The sequence below is a fragment of the Xenopus tropicalis genome, chromosome 3, assembly GCF_000004195.4.
Source record: "Xenopus tropicalis strain Nigerian chromosome 3, UCB_Xtro_10.0, whole genome shotgun sequence".
NCBI classification, from domain to species: Eukaryota; Metazoa; Chordata; class Amphibia; order Anura; family Pipidae; genus Xenopus; species Xenopus tropicalis.
In genome coordinates, this window is record NC_030679.2 from 137,308,927 (window position 1) to 137,331,614 (window position 22,688).

The following is a 22,688-nucleotide window of genomic DNA, read 5'->3' on the forward strand; positions in this document are numbered from 1 at the left end:
CCCATAGGGCTCAATGGCACTCTGCAGCTCCAACCCGGCCCAAGGAAAGTCTCCCATAGGGCTCAATGGCACTCTGCAGCTCCAACCCGGCCCAAGGAAAGTCTCCCATAGGACTCAGTGGCACTCTGCAGCTCCAACCCGGCCCAAGGAAAGTCACCATGCCGAAGCTTGAATGAATCTGAAACTTTCGTACTCGGCGCGACAATATGATTTTGTCGCATAATTTTTGACGCACAGTATCAAAAAGTTGCGCAAATTAGAGAAAAAATCGCAAGGTACGAAAACTTCGAAAAAATACGATTTTTTTGTATTAGGGGGAAACCGTACTTTGATATATGTGCTGTACTTCGGTACCTGTGGGCAGTTAATCTGGACATGGGTATTCATTGATACAACTTGTCCCGTTTCTGCTAGAAAATCATATGAAACGCAGTCTTGTACGATTTTCAAAACCGCGTGTGGGCTCAGAACTATTGCCCCGACTACTTCGTACCATGGCGATTGATCATTTAATTGATCCGATTTCAGTCGGATAAGGATAAATCAGCGCAGTATTGTGTGTCTGCCGATACCCATGGGGGACCTACAATGGGAGTCACTTTCGTACGATTGGCGGCTGTCAACTATTTCATGTACAGAACATAGATTGTTGCATTTAACCGTACAATCGATATCCAAACACAGGGTCAGACTGGGTCGCAAGGACACCGGGAAAATCCCGGTGGGCCCCGGCGGCCCAGACCCGACCCTTGCCGGTGCTCTCTCTGCCCCACCATTCCTCCCCTGACGTGTTATGTTTACGCTTGCTCAGGGGAGGACGTCGGGTGGGGGACCCTGCAGGGGGAGGGTTAGGGGATGCGGCCGGCGGGGGCCCTGCACCCCCCAGTCCGACCCTGTCCGAACATTCATTGGAAGAAGACTAAAATCTGAACATGAATGGGCAACTTAAGTCTCAGAAACTGTTGTACACATGTATCTGCACAGCAGCCCTATAAATGTATTTTATAGGAAGTAAACCATGGCCTTAGTGATACACATTTAATTCAATTTATTCAGAATACAAATGTATATACCGTAATGTGTTAAAAAGGCAGCAGCAGCACTTTATATATAAAGAAACCAGTGCAAAAGAACACTGTTCCCTCTCAGCCCATGGAAACAACACAAGGAAGATGCTATAGAAACTCCTCTGCCCTGAAGGTCAGGTACCACTGTGTGATTCCCCAGTACACAAACGATAAATTCTAGGGAAATTCCAGATACAAACCAATCAGCGCAGGTCTGAGACTCACAATGACGCTGCTGGGAAACCCCCAGAGAAAGCAGAAGGGGGAGGGGGCATGTAATACTACAGCGCCAGGCTGAGAGCATGGGGCAAGGGGGCAGCGACATGGGAGGGTCAAGCAGGAACAGCATTTCAGCACCACTTACACCGTTAGGGGAACTCTACAGATTCATAAAGCGCAGCCGGGGAGTTTCCTACCCCCCCCCCCCCTTTATCCTTATATGGAGGGATTCTCAGGAAAAGAAAAGTAGTTTCTTAAGTGAATCAAGTAGAGGGAGGGGCGCAGGGAGTTGAGTCGGACTGGTCTGATTAGGGCTAGAGCCAGCGGCTGGTACAGCCCATTATAGCTGCTGCTGCTTCTCTGTGGCACTGCCCCTCCTGTTTCATTGGCGTATTGTCGCACTGAGGCGCCGCGCTTTGTACCGTTACATGCTACAGGCGCTTCGCTACATTGTATCGGCGCACTATTGGGTTATACGGACGCGCTGTTGGATTGGACAAGCTTTTTTTGCAGTCTAGAGCGCTTAAATCGCAGCTTACACCGCTGATTCTGACTTCTAGGAGCCCGGACTTAGCCTTGCACTATCCACACTTACTTCCCAACACTCGGACTGATTTTTGAAGTCTCACAATGGCCCTTAGCGCTAAGTGGCTCTGTTTTGCCTTTGCCATTATCTTTGGTATCTGCTGGGCAGGTAAGTCGTGATTTCCCACATTTGTGTATTGCTTTCTGTCTGTAGTGGGACAGCCCCTATGTTATAGTTTATTTATAGAGAGCCCAGCATTCCTGGGGGGGGGAGAGAGGACTGGCAGGGGCATGGGTGACAGATAGCAGGGCATAAAGTTACAGGGTCTCACTGGGAATTGCCCACAGGCTAACTGGCAAACTCAGCAGCTGGGAACTATAGTGTTCAAATTCTTGAATTTTCTTCAACACTTATATGATCTCTGTTTAGCTTGGGTTCCACACAGCCTTTCTATACTGCACTGTTAGATCATGTACTATTCCTAGCAACTTTGCAATTGGTCTTCATTATTTATCTGTTATAGTTTTTTACTTATTTGCCTTCTTCATCTACATCTTTCCACTTTTGTATGGGGGTCACCGGCAGCCAAAATACTATTGCTCTGTGAGGCTACAGTTTTATTTTTATTGTTACTTTTTATTCCTTATCTTTCTATTTAGTCCAGGGTCGGACTAGGTCACCGGGACACCGGGAAAAATCCCAGTGGGCCCCGGCGGCCCAGACCCGACCCTTGGCGGCACTCCACCTGCCCGACTTTTCCTCCCCTGAAGTGTTAAACTTACGCGCGCTCAGGGGAGGACGTCAGGAGGGGGCCCCTGTGGGGGGGGGTTAGGGGACGCCGGGGACACCTGCAGGGAGCTCTGCACCCCTCAGTCCGACCCTGATTTAGTCTCTCTCCTATTCATATTCCTGTCTCTCATTCACACCACTCCCTGGTTGCTAAGGTAAGCAAGTCCCTAGCAACCAGATAGCTGCTGAGCAAAAAGCTAAATAACTAAAAAAAAACTACAAAAAAATAAAAAAATGAAAACCAACTGCAAATTGTCTCAGAACGGTATGTCACCCAAAAGGGTTTCTTAAGTTTGAGTGGTGGGTAATTCCCCCAGAAACCCCCTGACCTCAGTAAGTTTCATGGTGATTAGATTATGGCAGTTGTATTTTACCCTTTGGTTGTAAAAAGCCAGGGAATACCCCACAGTCAGTTGAACATAGGAATCCCTTGGATGAGTGGTGAAACGTTATTACTATTATTCAGTAAGTCAAGTTGATTGAGAATTGCCACTATTAGATATATCATGACTTGGATGAATAGAAGCCTTTATAGACATATATGCAATGTATGCTACAGGTCCAGTAACCCATAGCAACCAACTAGCAGGTAACATTTACTAGTCATCTTTTGCATTGATTTCTATTGATTACTACGCCTGGTCAGTATTTGCCTTTTAGTTACCCTATTGCTTAATAATACATTGTTCTGCATTGCAACATGCCCTGTCTAAAAGTAACTTTCCAAGAGGATATTGCATACTAAACTCTCACAGTCATGTGCGGCATAGTAACCAGCAGAGATCAGCGTCATGATGCAGCCACGCCACTTACATGTGGTACATGCCAAACTACTGACCGACATGTGGTATGTGCCAAACTACTGACCGCCGTGTAATATGTGCCAAACTACTGACCCACATGTAATATGTGCCAAACTACTGACCGCCATGTAATATGTGCCAAACTACTGACCGCCATGTAATATGTGCCAAACTACTGACCCACATGTAATATGTGCCAAACAACTGACTGGAAGGCACAGGTGTGCAGCAGCCATCTCTTGCATAACCACATTGATTTCAGTGGCTGCTGCTACATATTTTAGTGCTGACAGAGTTCTTGGTATCTCCCTGTACAGGGTTGGTTGGGGGAGTGCAGCTATGCCTATATAACTCCATTCATACAGAGTGCAAGTCCCACTAGTATTTCATTTATCATTTGCTAAGCTTACTATTCAGGCCCCATTATCCTGGGAAAGGTCTCTCCTCCCCACTGTACGAGAGCTACAAGTGCTAGCTTTTTATTGGCAAGAGATCCCCAAAACCTGACATAAATGGGGTCGGTTGCAGGGGCTAAGACCACTTGGAAATTTGCCCTACATTCCTGCAGTATAACTCTGCGTAATAGAAAAGTATGGAGTGTCACTCCGCAACCATCTCTGGGAGGGGAGGTACCCGCAGGGTCCCCACAGTATTAGCATCGTTCTTCCTGCCCCATTGTGTCAGGGCCCAGGGGAGGAAATTCCTGGAAATGCCATTGTACAATTCACTGTTGTAGCCGACAAGTCAGCACCTCGGTATATGCTGCACAGGCAGGGCATGCTAATAATGGCCACTATTGCCACCTAACCAAACCCTTTGTGCTTAACATGCTAGTTATTACTATGCAATACTTCCACAAAGGTCTGGACTGGGCTTTAAAATAGGCCCTGGCATTTCAAGTACACAGGGGCCCAAACAGCCCCCCAGCAGCCCAATAAATAGTGAGTGTCTATGGCACCTTACAGCAGCCCCTCTGGCATTTGCCTGAACCCACAGATTGCCAGTCTGGGCCTGATTTTCAGTACACAGAGGCCCAAACAGCCCCCCAGCAGCCCAATAAATAGTGAGTGTCCATGGCACCTTACAGCAGTCCCTCTGGCATTGGCCAGAACCCACAGATTGCCAGTCCGGACCTGATTTCCAGTACACAGAGGCCCAAACAGCCCCCCATAGGCCCAATAAATAGTGACTGTCTATGGCATCTTACAGCAGCCCCTCTGGCATTTGCCTGAACCCACAGATTGCCAGTCCGGGCCTGATTTTCAGTACACAGAGGCCCAAACAGCCCCCCATAGGTCCAATAAATAGTGAGTGTCTGTGGCATCTTACAGCAGCCCCTCTGGCATTTGCCAAAATCTATAAATTGCCAGTCTGGGCCTGCTTGCATGGTACCATCACTAGGGAGGATGTTATTAGGGCACAGGGCAGCTGTGTGCTTTTCCTTGTAGAGCAGCCCTATGCTGTATATAGGGTTGCTAGGGCTACTAATGTATTTCATTCACAACCGGTTTTCCACGATAGCATGTTTCCATTCCTATACAACCTAACTAAAATCTGTCCCAAAATGGACCAAAGCCCAAAGAGGACTTACCCCTTGAAAGGAGTACCAGCTGACAATAGGACATAAAATCCCAGTCAGAAGGATAATTAGGATGAAATTTTAGGCTAACACTTATTTGTTGCCCTGAATAGTCTTAAGACCATGGATGGGGGGCAGATGCAAGGCATATCTCTGTAAGGGGGCCCTGACCAAATATTAAACCTCAAAGGGGAAATTGAACTAAAATCTGAAAACCTTCTGTGCTTAACTGTGCCCCCCTGAGCAGGGGTTAATGTGATTCTCTTATAGTCCAGTGTACAATGGCGTCAGTACCCCATTCTATCAGAGCACAGACCCCCTTACACCAGTCTGACTGACAGACGTGAAGCGCCTGCAACTGCACATAAATGGCGCCGGACTGCCAGAGGCAGAAGATGTGACTGAAGTGAAGGCTGAAACAGCCTCTTCATCATACTGATTTAGAGGAAGGAAGACAAAAAATCCCCCAATGAGGCATTAGCCAGTTTAACCACAATGGGGAAACACTGTCACTTCATCTATATATACATTTTGGAATGTACCAAAATATCCTCAGTATGGTGTGGGATATCATGTGCCACTGCCCTTAATACAGACTATATTGTACTCTCACCAATACTAAGTACAGGTATAGGCAGGGCCGGAACTAGGGGTAGGCAGAAGAGGCAGCTGCCTAGGGCGCAATGATTGTGGGGTGCCAGGCAGCAGCCTCTCCTGCCTACCCCAAGTACAGTTTTGTGTTGCGGCGCATCGCAGCGCAAACCGCGTCGTGCCCGCCCCCCTCAAACCACACCGGGGGGGGGGGGGGCGGTGCGATAAAGTGGTGCAGGGGTGAGGTAGCTGACCGGGTTGCCTAGGACGCCCCGTCGGCTCGGCCCGCCCCTGGGTATAGGACCATTATCAATTAAACATTAATTAACCCAATAGGACTGTTTTGCATCCAATAAGGGCTAATTATATCTTAGTTGGGATCAAGTACAGGTACTGTTTTATTATTACAGAGAAAAGGGAATCATTTAACCATTAAATAAACCCAATAGGGCTGTTCTGCCCCCAATAAGGGGTAATTATATCATAGTTGGGATCAAGTACAGGTACTGTTTTATTATTACAGAGAAAAGGGAATTATTTAACCATTAAATAAACCCAATAGGGCTGTTCTGCCCCCAATAAGGGGTAATTATATCTTAGTTGGGATCAAGGTACTGTTTTATTATTACAGAGAAAAGGGAATCATTTAACCATGAAATAAACCCAATAGGACTGTTCTGCCCCCAATAAGGGGTAATTATATCTTAGTTGGGATCAAGTACAGGTACTGTTTTACTATTACAGAGAAAAGGGAATCATTTAAGCATTAAATAAACCCAATAGGGCTGTTCTGCCCCCAATAAGGGGTAATTATATCTTAGTTGGGATCAAGTACAGGTACTGTTTTATTATTACAGAGAAAAGGGAATCATTTAACCATTAAATAAACCCAATAGGACTGTCCTGCCCCAATAAGGGGTAATTATATCTTAGTTGGGATCAAGTACAGGTACTGTTTTATTTTTATAGAGAAAAGGGAAATCAATTTGATTAAAATGGAATTTATGAGAGACAGGCTTTCCGTAATTTGGAGCTTTCTGGATAATGGATCCCATACCTGTACATATTGACCAAACACAGGAAATAAGTTTTTTAGCTTTTACTTGCACCTCCTCTGTTAGTGCCAACCCTAAAATGGGTTGTTCACCATTAATATCCAAATCTTATTAATCCACCAACAATGATCTCAGCGTGTTAGAAAATCCATTTTCCTTTACAAAAAAGTAAAAAGGCCACTGTAGAAGCTACTTTTTATACCTGTAAAATCAGTCCTTCTGATCAGTTTCCTGAAGGGATGGGAGGGGCCTATTTTGAACCTGACACACTGAGAACTTCCTATATGCTTACATCATCACGCCAGGCTTTGCCCTTACTTGTTTCCTATTGGACCAATTCATTGGTTGCTTGTGCACCATAACCAGTTGCATACATTGAAAGGTAATTGGTTAATATCTCCCTTGCAATGGCATAGGCAAACAGTCTCAGCATATCACATATCTAACATACTGTTATATTAGATTGGCAGCACTCTGTCACAGGCACAGGAAGCAGTGTCAGACTGACAGGAGATACAGCCAATAAGAGTTAAGTTTGCTGTAATTACTATGTGTGACATGATATAAACCAACTGAACCAACTGCAGTGTTTATAGGGGTCACTGACCCCCCCCCCCCTTCCCCAGCCAGGGTCTGTGCAGAAGTACCTCAGAATTATCCCTCTGCACAGACCCTGGCAATGATTGTTCTATTAATGTGTACTGTTAGACTTGTGAATGTTGTGCAGAAGTGAACAACCCCTTTAACAGGAAAAAATAACAAAAAGGCGGCAAGAAAAGCTCCGAACACAGAACTAGCTGCAAATTGTATTTGTGTTTATTAACACAACATGTTCCGGGCCTAACTAGCACTTACTTGACCCTTTTTGTTATTTTTTTCCTTTATTGTACTCTTATAAATATCTCAACTGTTTTTAATGGGCCGGAACTGCTTGTTCCGGTAATTTGACAGGAAGGCTTCCGGTTCTGTTGGGAATGTATAATAAAATGTGTATTTCTTTTTGGACTTATTTATATAACCCAACTGAATAAGCACATGTCAAAAAGTGGGGTGTACTTTCCCTTTATTATCACAAACACATAACAAGAATGCCTCCTCCTGTTACTTTAACCCCAAGCTTCTGGAGGGGGATGCTCCTGTTACAAATTCATGGTGTTAACAGTTTAAAACTGCTATCATCATACAAGGAAAACAAATGTAATTTGCAAAAGTGCTCAGAAGAGCACTCTGGTCAATTTTACATTCTTATATGTCCCCTATAGAAGCCCAGCAGTGTGTTTGGAAGGGATAAATGGGATGTCATCATCAATATTAACAGTTATTGTTAATACCTTAAAGCGTTCAGGAAATGTTAGATAATTGACATTTTCCCTTCAATTATTGTGGCCATTGAAATGCATATTTCCTGGTTTACTTAAGTCAGTCTCCTGTTTGCCAGTCATGTGATTGTAGCTCAGCCTAAATACAAAAAGAGACAGTGAGTCTCAGGGTATTGCGGACGCCATTGCACAACACCCAATGACAAGTCTACTTGTTGAGAAACAAATAAAAGTGCCTGATTGCACTCTCCCTTAATGCTAATTCTTAGGATATTTATTATTGTATTCCTTTATTTATTGGTATATATATTTTACTGTCCCTATATTATAGTGTCCCTTTACCTTGTCATATCTTTTCAGTCATTTTAAAATAAGATTAGGGGGGCCTAATACAAAGTATTACCTTTGTATACCTTTCCTTTTCTCCTTGTTACTGGGCAAGGATTGATGTAACTAGTTTGGTATGTACATATACTGTATGTCTATTATTGGACCATAGGTGAACCACACCCGACCACACTTATCTCAGATCTGTGTGGATGCTCCATGAAGCCTGGGATCCCCACCAGCCCAGAAGTATTTCTGCCCTAAGGGAGAACCATCACCCTTAGTGAAGTCGGGGAGAAGGGACCCCGTAAAAGAGGTATAGAAAGCACAGGTTATTCTATTTCATAGCACTTTTTAGGAAGGTGAGTCAGTCAGCACTTATATAGAATGAGCAGCTTACAGCTCCAACTAGGAGAGTAAAGGAGTAGTGTCCTACAGGCTTACTGCCTGAGCATAGGGACACAGTAGTGACAGGGAACTAGGTTAGTCTTTACCCTGCCCATACCTATCCAAGGTGGGATAAACCAGCAGACTCCCTATCTTCCTGCTTGCTCCTGGCTGTTTTTACCTTCCCCTTACTCTGTTGAGTGGGATACACCGGTGGACACCATACTTTTATGCTTGATCTACTTCATTTGTATTGTTGAGAAATTGCTATACCTCCTAGGAGTGTGAGTATTGCTAACCCTGCCTTCACATCTTTTGTCTGGGACGAAAAAATCATCTGTTATTCTGTTCTGGCATCCATCAGTTCATTTAACCCTTGCACTTACACTTGGCAGTGGGAGATTTAGATACACAACACCCTCAATAGAGAAACTTCCCCTTAACGAAGGCCCATTCTGTAGAAGAGGAGTCCAATGTACCCCATGCTCTCTTACTAGCTGGACATTTTGACTTATATAGCCAAAAGGGGGTTACACATAATAGCACAAATTAGACAATTAGGATTTTTTGGGTACATTTTTTTTCTAATAATATTATCTCTTCACATTAGCACCTTATATCATTTCCTATTGCCTAAGCAACCTATACTGAGCAGAGAAGTGCACCTCCGTTTCTCACGCCACTCTCTGTATAAATGTATGAAAACCCAGCTGCTGCGTGACAGCAGATTTCCTGTGAAGTGCGGTCAGCCTCAAGCAGTTCAACTCATTTGCACTTCTCAGTATTTAGTTGGAGTAGTTACATATGGGCAATTTTCTTTTTAATGATCTTACAAACAAGAGGAAATCTATATTTTAGTGTATTCTGATCAGCTACTCTGTTCCCCCAGTGTTCCCTCAGTGAAAACAGTTTCAATTCTGTAGAGAATAGCCATGAACTCCATTGCTTATCTTCCTGTGTAAGACTAAGCTCATTGTATTCTACAGAGCTGTTAACTGCTAAGTAAATGTGCCTTATAGCCCTATTGCAACCTGAATGGCTGGAAACACAGCAGCTTATTTAAATAAACTGTAGTCCAGATTCTGAAGCAGATACAAATGCATACATAATCATTTTTTTATTTTACTGGCCCTTTAAGGGGTAACACATATCAGTCCTTTGTCAAGAATATATCTAATATGGCTACTGCAAGCAATGGCTGCTAGTCTGTTTGACTTGAGCCTTAATACCTTTACAATTGAACATGTAACTCTACTTCTTCTATTTTGACTTATATACATAGAAGACTATGAAGCTTTTTGTGAATGAGAGGAACTTCTCATAGAGAAGGAATAAAGGCAGTGCAGGGGTGGGACGATTGATTTCCCCATTAATACAATGAGTGTCTAGTGGAGACAGCAGAGATACTCAGCCTCATAACAAAATTATTTTTGGCTACTGATCCTTTGGGCTAATGATTCAGTTTGCAAAATGAAGACCTAATTTGCTGCCTGCAGTTCTGGGATGTCCAGCAACTGCTGAGTCTGCTGCCCCTATTATTACACCCCTTAGATCAGTGGGTGTCTGTTTTGTTTTTATTCAGTAACCCCTTAGCTCTAAATGACCAGCAAACCAAGCTTGTAAAATAGAAATTTGCATCTGGTACAATATGCTTATTTAGATCACTGATGCTAAACATGTAGCCCCTTTTGCTGCCTGCACGAGTTTATATGGAGCAGCCGCAAATGTGTAAATGTGAAGTAAAATCACTGACATTACCTCATTTGAGTAAAAATACAGCGAGGCACACATCAGCCGCTAGGGATTGTTGCGCAAAAATGGTCGCACAAAGTAACATCATTCAACAAAGGTAATTGCATTTGAAGACACACCTTGGGCTTCACACACATACACACAAGTGTATTAATGCAGCGAAACCCTGGGACTTAAGCTGCAAGTAATTCTAGGGTTTCCGTTAATGTCTGCTTCAGTATGCACAGTGGACTTGCGTCTAAAGTATCACAGACGAACAGGAGACCTTCCTCGCACACCCTTAGCTCTCCAAAAAAATGTATTAAACGCTCGGTGCACAATGCTGGAGGGATCAGCACACTCCCAAAATTACATAAAGGGGTCACCTTGCCCCAAAACGTTGCACCTCCGCAACAAAGGTTTCTAAGTGGCTTGTGCCATTTGCAGCTCTGAGTGTCAGTGCTTTTTTTACTATTTGCCTATCACAGGCAGACACAATGCAAATTGAACTTTGCACACTGCTCTTGTGTTAGTATGCACTAAAAGCACTTGTCCTTTAGCCTTTATATGGTCACAGAACCCCCCAGTGACTTCTAATATTCTTATAATTTACAGTAGGGGGTACATTATCCCTTATAATACATGAGTGATACTCAGAGTTCCCTGTATAACTCAGCCTGCAGCCTTGTGCCTTTATATGGGCACAGAACCCCTCAGTGACTGCTAATATCCTTATCATTTACAGTAGGGGGTACATTATCCCTTATAATACATGAGTGATACTCAGAGTTCCCTGTATAACTCAGCCTGCAGCCTTGTGCCTTTATATGGGCACAGAACCCCTCAGTGACTGCTAATATCCTTATCATTTACAGTAGGGGGTACATTATCCCTTATAATACATGAGTGATACTCAGAGTTCCCTGTATAACTCAGCCTGCAGCCTTCTGCCTTTATATGGGCACAGAACCCCTCAGTGACTGCTAATATCCTTATCATTTACAGTAGGGGGTACATTATCCCTTATAATACATGAGTGATACTCACAGTTCCCTGTATAACTCAGCCTGCAGCCTTGTGCCTTTATATGGTCACAGAACCCCTCAGTGACTGCTAATATCCTTATCATTTACAGTAGGGGGTACATTATCCCTTATAATACATGAGTGATACTCACAGTTCCCTGTATAACTCAGCCTGCAGCCTTGTGCCTTTATATGGTCACAGAACCCCTCAGTGACTGCTAATATCCTTATCATTTACAGTAGGGGTACATTACCCCTTATAATACATGAGTGATACTCAGAGTTCCCTGTATAACTCAGCCTGCAGCCTTGTGCCTTTATATGGGCACATAACCCCTCAGTGACTGCTAATATCCTTATCATTTACAGTAGGGGGTACATTATCCCTTATAATACATGAGTGATACTCAGAGTTCCCTGTATAACTCAGCCTGCAGCCTTGTGCCTTTATATGGTCACAGAACCCCCCAGTGACTTCTAATATCCTTATCATTTACAGTAGGGGGTACATTATCCCTTATAATACATGAGTGATACTCAGAGTTCCCTGTATAACTCAGCCTGCAGCCTTGTGCCTTTATATGGTCCCACTACTGCTCAGTGACTGTCTACTATCCTTATCATTTACAGTAGGGGGTTCATTATTCACTAAATATAGAACTACTATATACACAGTAGTGATATGCGGGTCAAAAAAATTCAACCCACACCCAACCCTAACCCAGTCTCTAGCTACTCACACCCCACTCAGCCCGCTGACCTGCATCCATTTATATACCTGCGCCCGTCCGGCCTCTGATGTTACGCAGGGGGCGGGGCAGGAGCAAATCTATAAATAGACGCTGCTGGAGGTGGAAGAGGACACAGGTCACGGGCAGGAAGGACGGCAGGTAGAGCTCTGCCTGCATATTTGCTGTGCATGTCAGCTCAACCTGCGGGCCCCACGGGTTTAGGGCCGGCCTGGACAGCACTAGTACACAGTGTGGTATGTTAGAGTAATAATAATAAAAAACAATAAATACAATAAATGAATACAAGTATGCACAGTAAGATGCACAGTGGCACATGTTACACACAGGAGGAGGCTGGTCTCTGTCCCATAGAACTTACACTCTATAATAGTGGTCAGGGTACTTTCTGTAGCAACTACATGCCATTTCATTCTCTGTGTTAAAATGTATTCGATTTGTTCTAGTTTTTTTTTTTCTTTTTCGATTCTAGTTTCCATGTGTCTGGACAGGCAGCAGTGCCTTATGGCTAAACTCTCTTTTTATATCTGTTTTTCAGGGGCATCGGAGGAGCCATGCTATGGGAACGTCGGGGACACAGAGGTATATGCTCCATTTGGAAGCTGGGCTCTGTTTAACTGCACCCACAACTGCACTAAAGCTGACTGGGAGTCACGATTAATAAAGAGGAACAAAATTGATGGACCTGGCTGGGTTTCTGTTGAAGTTGGAGTTGGAGTTACTGATAAGGAATGGAAAGCATCAGAAATAGCCTGCACTGTTCTGTCACGTGGAGAAGCAGTTGATAACTTCGTCACAGTAATTCCTTATGGTATGTTTCTACCAAAAAACCTTTTTTATACACAATGGCAAAGATTTGCCTCATTTTAGTAACCCCAGCCACTGGGCAGTTAGCTTGATGGGTCATTAGATATGAATATAAACATTTGCTTGGTTAATACCTAGCACTTCCATTTTTAATTGCCAGCTGGAGGTGGTTGTCACAACAAGAGCAAACTAGTCTTCAGTAGGAGTGTACTAGTCAATTGCAGTCTGAATAATTAAAGCAGTTAGCTAATTGGTTGCAATGGATCACCTGACCTGGCTTAACCTTGGAGCAGGGTTGCCAGATTGGCGTTTTTTCCGCCAAATTGGGCTACTAATTTAAAGCCCTGGTGGGTTTCCGAAGTACAAACCCGGCAAGGTACAGATTTGGGCTATTTTTTGGAGCCTTGGCGGGTTTGTAGTTTGGAAACTAGCCAAAGTTTTTTCCCCTAGTGTGTCTGTTCCACTGCATGCTGGGTAATGTAGTTTGTAGCTAACAATTAGCCTACAGCTAGGATTAATATAAAACTACAGCATGCAGTTTAGACAGAGGCTCCGTTTGTGATTGTACTATTACTTTCTACTGTGATGTTGGGGCAGTTATGCAGTGGGTCCATAAGCTATAATTCTCAGGATTTGGGCTTCTGAGAGTTGTAGTCCAACGCACCCATATGTATATCATGTCTGGGTTTAGTGATTATATGCTTTAAAAAGGCAGGTTTTCCCATATATACTTTTATTTTTTTAGATATTTTTTTCATTGCACATTGGGCTACTGGCTTTTGGCTAGTTTTGGGCTGGTTTTAGAACTGACTTTGGCTGGTTGGAAAAATAAATCTGGCATCCCTGCCTTGGAGCCTCTTACTACATACTAACTAAACTGCAATTGTTTCTCTGGATCATTTGCATGTGTTGGTGCACCCTGCAAAAGGAGAGCCCTGGAACTAACACCTTCTCTATTCCATGGCTCTTTTTGCATCTGTCTGCCCTGCACTTTGCACTGTTCCCAAATGCAGCAAAGCAGGCTAAACCATGGTATATGCAGTTGCTAAATGCAACTGCCTTTGTGAAATGCATTAGCTTATATGTGATTTTATTCTTTACACTTGCACTTGTATATGTGAATGAGCCCTACTGAACTGGCTGCTTACACCAACTCTTGCCGTCATTGCAGAGATTCCCCGTTTGGTGACGTTAGACATGGAGGACATGCTGGAAGAAGGGAAATCATACATTATCACCTGCACCGTACACGGAGTGGCACCTATTCAGAACCTCAGGGTCACAATGTTGAGAGGAAAAGAGTTGATTTACAATAAAACATTTAAGGATGACTTGACTCGTAAAGCTGACAACATTACAGAAGCAGTAACGTATCAAATCACAGCTGAGAGAAGTGACAACATGGAGGACTTCTCCTGCCAGGCCACCCTTGCACTGGGCACAGTCATTGGGAACGTTACAGTACCGTCATCTAATGTCACGGTTAGAACATTTGGTGAGTACGATCATAGTACGCCACTGGGGGCAGTGTTGAGGTGTTTCCCACTTTGAAGGCTTGATCCAAAGCTGTCAGCCTGGGGGTCCCTGGAAGTAATATTCCGTTCTGGGTCAGAATGACATTTTTAACAAACTCAGCTGGTATCGGTCCCTTTTGCTCAGAAAATATAATGTTGTCTGACAGTGCCCCCTAGTGATTGAAACAGAGTAGGGCAAGTGTCTGGAGCTATTCTAACATACAGGGTTCATTTATTATTTTATTTTCTTTAACAAGGTCATGATTGGTTCCCTGAGGCTGGGAAACGGGTCATTTATTTTAAGAGACTAATGAATTAATTGATCAGGTTTCTTTCTCTGCCTGTATAAGTGTCTGGGTCTGGAATACAATCAGGAGAGGATCTGGATAGAATGATAAGTAGTAAAAAAAAAAGATACGTAATATAAATAGGTGCGTTGATTATTTTAGACAACAGACAGGTCTGGCTGTACAGGGCTGTGCGATACTGTATCCGCCTATAATACACTCACCTGATTTCTTTCAGCTCTGCCAGACAAACCAAAGCTTGAAGTTAATCAGTGGATTAAAAATGGCACCCGGCAAATGGCCACATGTAAAGTCTCCAATGCCTTTCCCCCTGAACACCTGAACCTGACAATGATCTTTAACACTATAACCCTCAGCATGAATAAAATCAAGATGGCTGATGGCAGCGTGTTAGGATCTGCTGAAATTCCTCCTGACACTTTATTAGGGACTTACCGGCTTCTTTGCAAAGCTGAGCTTGTCAGTCTGTCCTCCGAAGCCTCCACTGATATTCACATTTATGGTAAGACACCGGCCATATTGTTTGGGTTTATGTTATCATATTCATATGTATGCATTCCTTCTTGTGGGTTGGTTTTCAACAATTTGGGTCTGAAGTTAAACTATACCCCTAGAATGAATACAGTAAATATTGCCCTTTTGTCATCTTTCCACTTGAGCTGCCATTTTGTGATGGGCTGTGTGCTCCCTCAGAGATCAGCTGACAGGAAGTAATGCAGCTCTAACTGTAACAGGAAGTAGTGTGGGAGCAAAAGACAGAACCCTGCCCATTCATTGGCTGATGGGGCCTAGCAAGTTTGGGGGTATAGTTTTCCTTTAAAGATGAACAAAAGCCTAAAAATGAAACAGTCAGTTATCCGACTGTAATGCCTAATGATTTTGTATTATTATTTTTCTATTCGTATCCCAGAGGCCCCATTTACTATGGGCAGGGGGTGCTGAATATTGCCCCTTAAACATTGTACTGTCCATAGTCAGGCACAAGAGAGCCCTATAATTAATGGAAAGCTCCACCCAAATAATGGGTTTTTTTTGTTTGTTTTAATGTTACTTTACTAATTGAATAGCCATTGGTACTGATACTGACATAATTTGTAAATGTTTGTATGTGTAAATAAAACCATATTGAGGCTTATGTTTTAGTAATCAGCAATACCTGGCAATATAGGCCAGAGTTATATCTCAAACCCACCGAGCTCTCTAGATGCTTGAGTCTACTTGTAGGTCCCTTTTCAGCTGCTGGCACCCACCTTCCACCAACAGTCCCTGCACCATTGGTGTGGGGCACCCAACTGTCCTCTAAGTGGTAAGGCCCAAGCTAGAGGCCCCTATTGGCCACCCCATAATGATAAAGCTGAGGCCTAGAGGGACCAACTGTTACAGTTAGGGAAGCACTGAATCCCCTGGGTGTAACATCTACTTCTTCACATAATTCTGTGTTAAGACACATACAGTGAGTAAGCCTGACTCCATGATATAAACTGCTTTTGCTTCTTGTTTCTTATTTCAGAATTGCCAGATATCAGCTTCACTGTCTCGAATGATTCAGTCCTTTTGGGTGACTCCATAACAGCCTCCTGCTTGTTAAATAATAATAACTCCGATCCATACGGCGTAACCATCAGGTTGAACGGGGAAGAAATCTGTAAAGACCCAGCCATGGACTGTAATGTCCCTGTGAATAGAAGATCCCCCCAGTCACTTGTCTCCTGTGAAGCTTTCATTAAAGATAATACAGACATAACTGTAAGGAGAGAGAAAAGCCTCACCGTGCACTGTGAGTACCCACTCTTGTTACCCCAACATCTTATTTAGGGGAACCGACATCTGCATAGAAAGTGCCTACTTGCCCCATTCATTTCTGTGCCAGTTGCTGAGGTTCATGTACAATTGTCATTGAAATAAATGGGTGGTAAATTGGAGCGTTTTGTAAGGCACCTCTGGAATTTGCTCCATCCTGGACGCGGTGGTAGCTTCTACCACTCCACTCGCGTTGTTGGTTCATGTCAGGCAGAAGGAAGGCTAGTGCTAATTAATGACGCCGACCAGAAGTAACGCCATTCTGATTTAATCATGAGGAAATTGTGGGCTTTACCGTCAGGTTCTGCGCTTGCCTCCATATTGGTGCTTTGCTTTAAACTGCCATGAACGCAACTAAGAGAGAGGCCACTGGAACTCGATGGAAAATGTTGCATTGTGGGTTAAAAAAATGGTGATCTGTGTCTGAAAATTACACTTTGCACAAACCGCTGCGTTTGTAATGAGCCTAAGGGTGCCAAAATGCCATGATTCAAACTGTCTGCCATTACCCTTAAGGACAGAAAATTGCAATTGGTCTTCATTTTTATTCTTTTTTTTTTTATTATTTACCTTTTCCTTCAGTTTACGGGCTTGGAAGTTAAACTGTCCATCCGTCTCTAAAATTCTAAAAATGAATTAACAGGTGAATTTCCCCTTTACTTAAGTTACTTTCTTGTTGTTCCCCCTATTCAGTATGAAATTTAAACTGCTGTATAGTTGCTATGGTCACTGGTAATGCTTATAAAGGGGTCGGGGCAGGGCTGACAACTGGTGATTGCCGCTTTATTGACTTTAATGGTAATTGCCTGCCCCACGGATGCTCTGGCAGGGTCCGAGAGGTAACTGTTAAGGTAAATTGCAGGGACAGTCCCAGAACTTTGCTGCCAGTCTGAAGAGCTGAAAATGGCACAGGTGGTGTCTTGCCCTTAGCTGCAGCCATACTGCGGAGCGAGGTGATCAAGTGACACTGGCAGGTTTCATGGGTTAATGCTCAGCACCCATTACTAACTGCCCACAGATTGATATGAAGCAAACTTACCAGTTCTGTGTTTGTTCCAGATTCCCCACAGTTCCAGGATGATCAGTGCCCAGGCCACTTTGCCCTAAGAGAAGGAAATAACGGTCCCTTTAAATGCCAGGCTGATGGGAACCCCCCTCCCACAGTCACATGTAGCAGTGATAGCTGGATCCTTCCAACTGATCGAACATTTGATATAAACAAAACACACTCCGGGAGTTATGAGTGCCAGGCTACTAACATGCATGGAGTCCAAAGCAAGTCTGTAATGGTGGAAGTGCAATGTAAGTTGCCGTTATACATTCCATGTGTAGGGGAAGGGGATATCTGTCTGTCTTATGTCTGTCTGTTTCTATTGTGAAGTCGTAGTTGAAACCATTAAATGTACAAAAGATTTTGAACAGCGCAATATAAATTATGCTATTAAAGGGGATGTTCCCTGTTGTTCCTTTCCCCAAAATAACTATTTGGCCTGTTTTTCCCCCAATAGGTTTCTTGTTAAGTATCTGCTTCCCCGACCCTGGGGTTCTGCGCTGTTGCAGTGGTTCCCCTTGGTGCACAGTTCCATAGGTTTTATTATTCTTGCCCTTCCTTTCCAAGCTCTTGCCCACCATTAGAAAAAATGTGGGTCCCTTTATGATGGCAAAGGCCATTAACCCTCTATCTGCCCTAGCCCCCTGGATGGGGAGCCCTTCTAACAAAGTGGAATAGGGCATCAATTTTAAAAACATCTTACCTATAGGGCAGATATGACTGCCCTTTCCTTCCCTCCGCCCCCAGCTCTGTTTATTTATATGCATAACATGAACGGCCAGCCAATAAGATTGATGGGACTTGCGCCATAGGCAGCAGTGAAGCATTATGGTATATACTCCCTTTAATAATACCCCATGTAATGATTTGGATGCTGAAATGCCAGACCAGGGTGTTGAATTAAAGTTTCTTATACTACAGATATGAGTGTCTTTTTTCATACTTAGCTACTGTGCTACTGTATAAGGGTATTGTGCTCATAGTCCTTCCTTTATTCCTTCCAGATCCTCCGGCGACTCCTAACATTACAGCAGTACCAACAGCCACTATCCCTAAGGGTGGGGCACTCAATGTAACATGTTGGGCTGACGGTCTCCCTCAACCTGAGTATCGTTGGGTGATTCCTAATGGCGCCAGTGTGGTTTACATGAATAATAACAGTGTGATCTTTATCCCAGAAGCCTCGACTTCTCATAGCGGCAACTACACTTGTCACGCTGTAAACCAACATGGGGAAAGTCCAGTAGCCCTGGTAATTACAGTTACAGGTAAGCACTGCTAGGGAACCAAGCATGGGGACTCCTGCGACTCGTGGAATCTCCCTCCCTTTCCTGCTTTGTTACTGTTTTTGAAAACAAATACCAAATATAAAAACGTATAAATAAATAGGAAAATCTGGATCTGGTTTATATTTTGAAATCATCAGTTGGAGAAAAACACTGACATTCATAGGGAATGTAATAAACAGGGATAGCACTTTAATTGCCCCATTTGCATGTATGTCTTACCTGATTCAAATTAGGGACAAACTACTCACTCGTATTGCTTTAAAGGTATCTTTAGTGTTTGTTTCTATAGGCACCATCTCCCCCTACTATACCTGCTATCCCACAGCCCCAGTCCCTTCCCAGAGGCTATTATCCCCCCACTGCTACTATAGGCACCATCTCTCCCTACTATACCTGCTATCCCACAGCCCCAGTCCCTTCCCAGAGGCTATTATCCCCCCACTGCTACTATAGGCACCATCTCTCCCTACTATACCTGCTATCCCACAGCCCCAGTCCCTTCCCAGAGGCTATTATCCCCCCACTGCTACTATAGGCACCATCTCTCCCTACTATACCTGCTATCCCACAGCCCCAGTCCCTTCCCAGAGGCTATTATCCCACTGCTACTATAGGCACCATCTCTCCTTACTATACCTGCTATCCCACAGCCCCAGTCCCTTCCCAGAGGCTATTATCCCCCCACTGCTACTATAGGCACCATCTCCCCCTACTATACCTGCTATCCCACAGCCCCAGTCCCTTCCCAGAGGCTATTATCCCCCCACTGCTACTATAGGCACCATCTCCCCCTACTATACCTGCTATCCCACAGCCCCAGTCCCTTCCCAGAGGCTATTATCCCCCCACTGCTACTATAGGCACCATCTCCCCCTACTATACCTGCTATCCCACAGCCCCAGTCCCTTCCCAGAGGCTATTATCCCCCCACTGCTACTATAGGCACCATCTCTCCCTACTATACCTGCTATCCCACAGCCCCAGTCCCTTCCCAGAGGGTATTATCCCCCACTGCTACTATAGGCACCATCTCTCCCTACTATGTCTGCTATCCCACAGCCCCAGTCCCTTCCCAGGGGCTATTATCCCACTGCTAGTATTGGCACCATCTCTCCCTACTATACCTGCTATCCCACAGCCCCAGTCCCCTCCCAGAGGCTATTATCCCCCCACTGCTACTATAGGCACCATCTCTCCCTACTATACCTGCTATCCCACAGCCCCAGTCCCTTCCCAGAGGCTATTATCCCCCACTGCTACTATAGGCACCATCTCTCCCTACTATACCTGCTATCCCACAGCCCCAGTCCCTTCCCAGAGGCTATTATCCCCCCACTGCTACTATAGTCACCATCTCTCCCTACTATACCTGCTATCCCACAGCCCCAGTCCCTTCCCAGAGGCTATTATCCCCCCCACTGCTACTATAGGCACCATCTCTCCCTACTATACCTGCTATCCCACAGCCCCAGTCCCTTCCCAGAGGCTATTATCCCACTGCTACTATAGGCACCATCTCTCCCTACTATACCTGCTATCCCACAGCCCCAGTCCCTTCCCAGAGGCTATTATCCCCCCACTGCTACTATAGGCACCATCTCCCCCTACTATACCTGCTATCCCACAGCCCCAGTCCCTTCCCAGAGGCTATTATCCCCCCACTGCTACTATAGGCACCATCTCCCCCTACTATACCTGCTATCCCACAGCCCCAGTCCCTTCCCAGAGGCTATTATCCCCCCACTGCTACTATAGGCACCATCTCTCCCTACTATACCTGCTATCCCACAGCCCCAGTCCCTTCCCAGAGGGTATTATCCCCCACTGCTACTATAGGCACCATCTCTCCCTACTATGTCTGCTATCCCACAGCCCCAGTCCCTTCCCAGGGGCTATTATCCCACTGCTAGTATTGGCACCATCTCTCCCTACTATACCTGCTATCCCACAGCCCCAGTCCCCTCCCAGAGGCTATTATCCCCCCACTGCTACTATAGGCACCATCTCTCCCTACTATACCTGCTATCCCACAGCCCCAGTCCCTTCCCAGAGGCTATTATCCCCCACTGCTACTATAGGCACCATCTCTCCCTACTATACTTGCTATCCCACAGCCCCAGTCCCTTCCCAGAGGCTATTATCCCCCCACTGCTACTATAGTCACCATCTCTCCCTACTATACCTGCTATCCCACAGCCCCAGTCCCTTCCCAGAGGCTATTATCCCCCCCACTGCTACTATAGGCACCATCTCTCCCTACTATACCTGCTATCCCACAGCCCCAGTCCCTTCCCAGAGGCTATTATCCCACTGCTACTATAGGCACCATCTCTCCCTACTATACCTGCTATCCCACAGCCCCAGTCCCTTCCCAGAGGCTATTATCAGCAGTGTGTAATACCCTAGAAGATTTTTAGTTATTGTTTTTTATACTTATATCATTTTTTCCTCCTGCAGATTATACGCTTGTAATCATCCTTTGTGTCGTGGGGTTTTTGTTCCTTATTATAATTATAATAGCCATAGTATGTTTGATGCTATGGAAAAAAAACAGAAGAGGCTTTTACGACTTATTTAAACCAAAACAAGAGAAACGGCAAGAAGAGGAGATGACTCCAATGAAGACACAATGTAACAGCCACTGAAGGTTATAACAAGACACTGGGACTGAATAACTCACCTTGATACTGGGGCGGCTATTCCCAGACTGGAGACCAGTGCAGCCTGCCCAGTCGCTATATGAATGGATACACTCCCTGCAGGCTTATATTCATTGTCATTATAGCACCACTCTCTGTATGGCAGACTTCCATCTTAAGAAGAAATATCTCACAAAGTTAAGAGCTACCAGAGATGCCTCATTGCCTGTACTGAGAGGAGCCATATCCCATTTGCGCTGCGCACTTCCTGGCAATCCACTACAGCAAGAGATAGGAGGAAGTCAAGCGCGCTTGAAAATCTCTTCCCTGAAACCTGTTCTTGTGACTGCTAACAGCAATGTCCTATCAGTATCATCGTGTATCTGCGTATGAAGGGTTTCTTTTAATTTTTGAATGTTACAGTGTTTATATTATTTGCACTCTTTGAAATTGTGTTTTTGTGGTGATACTTCTTTTCTAGCCGTGTGTAAAATATGTTCCAGGTACTGTGTGCTTTGCTTCCCCCAGGTGTGTTTTCCTATAGGTTAAAGGACACACCCCAATGGCCAAACCTGATAGATCTGGGAAAGTGTTTTCTCTTCTTCTCTTCTCATTTTATACCCCTTTCAACCATCATACAATAACCCCCCCTATACTGCTAATCAGGGACTGGGAAGGGCAAAATAAACTTCCAGTGCTGCTTATATGCAGGTTTGGGATCCCCTATCCAGGACTGTCAGGACTAGAAGTGTGTCCATTATGTTTCTTTTCTTTAATTCAGATCTAAAATCTATTGTGGTGGGTGCCAGGGTAGGACTGGGGGGTGCAGTGCCCTCCAGGGGCTGTTGCCCCAGGGGCTCTGTAAGTGCCCCTGCCGTCCACATCCCCCGCTGACCCTCCCTAACCCCCCACTGAGCTTCCCTAACCCCCCGCAGGGTCCCCCACCCAACGTCCTCCCCTGAGTGCATGTAAGTTTAACCTGTCAGGGGAGGAATGGTCGGCTGGGGGAGCGCCGGCAAGGGTCAGGTCTGGCCGCCGGGTTTTTTCCCGGTGCCCCAGCGGCCCAGTGCGACCCTGTTGGGTGCAGCCCAGTTGGGTGACGATTTTAAGATA

At 44.8% G+C, this 22,688-nt stretch overlaps 1 protein-coding gene across 1 annotated transcript; it reads left to right on the forward strand.

Annotated features, from left to right (window-relative positions):
* The first annotated feature begins 1,500 nt into the window (after positions 1–1,500).
* On the forward strand, positions 1,501–22,009 carry LOC100494903 (intercellular adhesion molecule 5). The gene is made up of 8 exons (XM_031899380.1): positions 1,501–1,980; positions 12,706–12,978; positions 14,146–14,469; positions 15,014–15,298; positions 16,307–16,573; positions 17,656–17,898; positions 18,652–18,915; positions 21,394–22,009. The coding sequence occupies exons 1-8, from the start codon at positions 1,917–1,919 to the stop codon at positions 21,579–21,581; spliced, it is 1,908 nt and encodes a 635-aa protein (XP_031755240.1). The 5' UTR covers positions 1,501–1,916; the 3' UTR covers positions 21,582–22,009.
* The last annotated feature ends 679 nt before the right edge of the window (positions 22,010–22,688 follow it).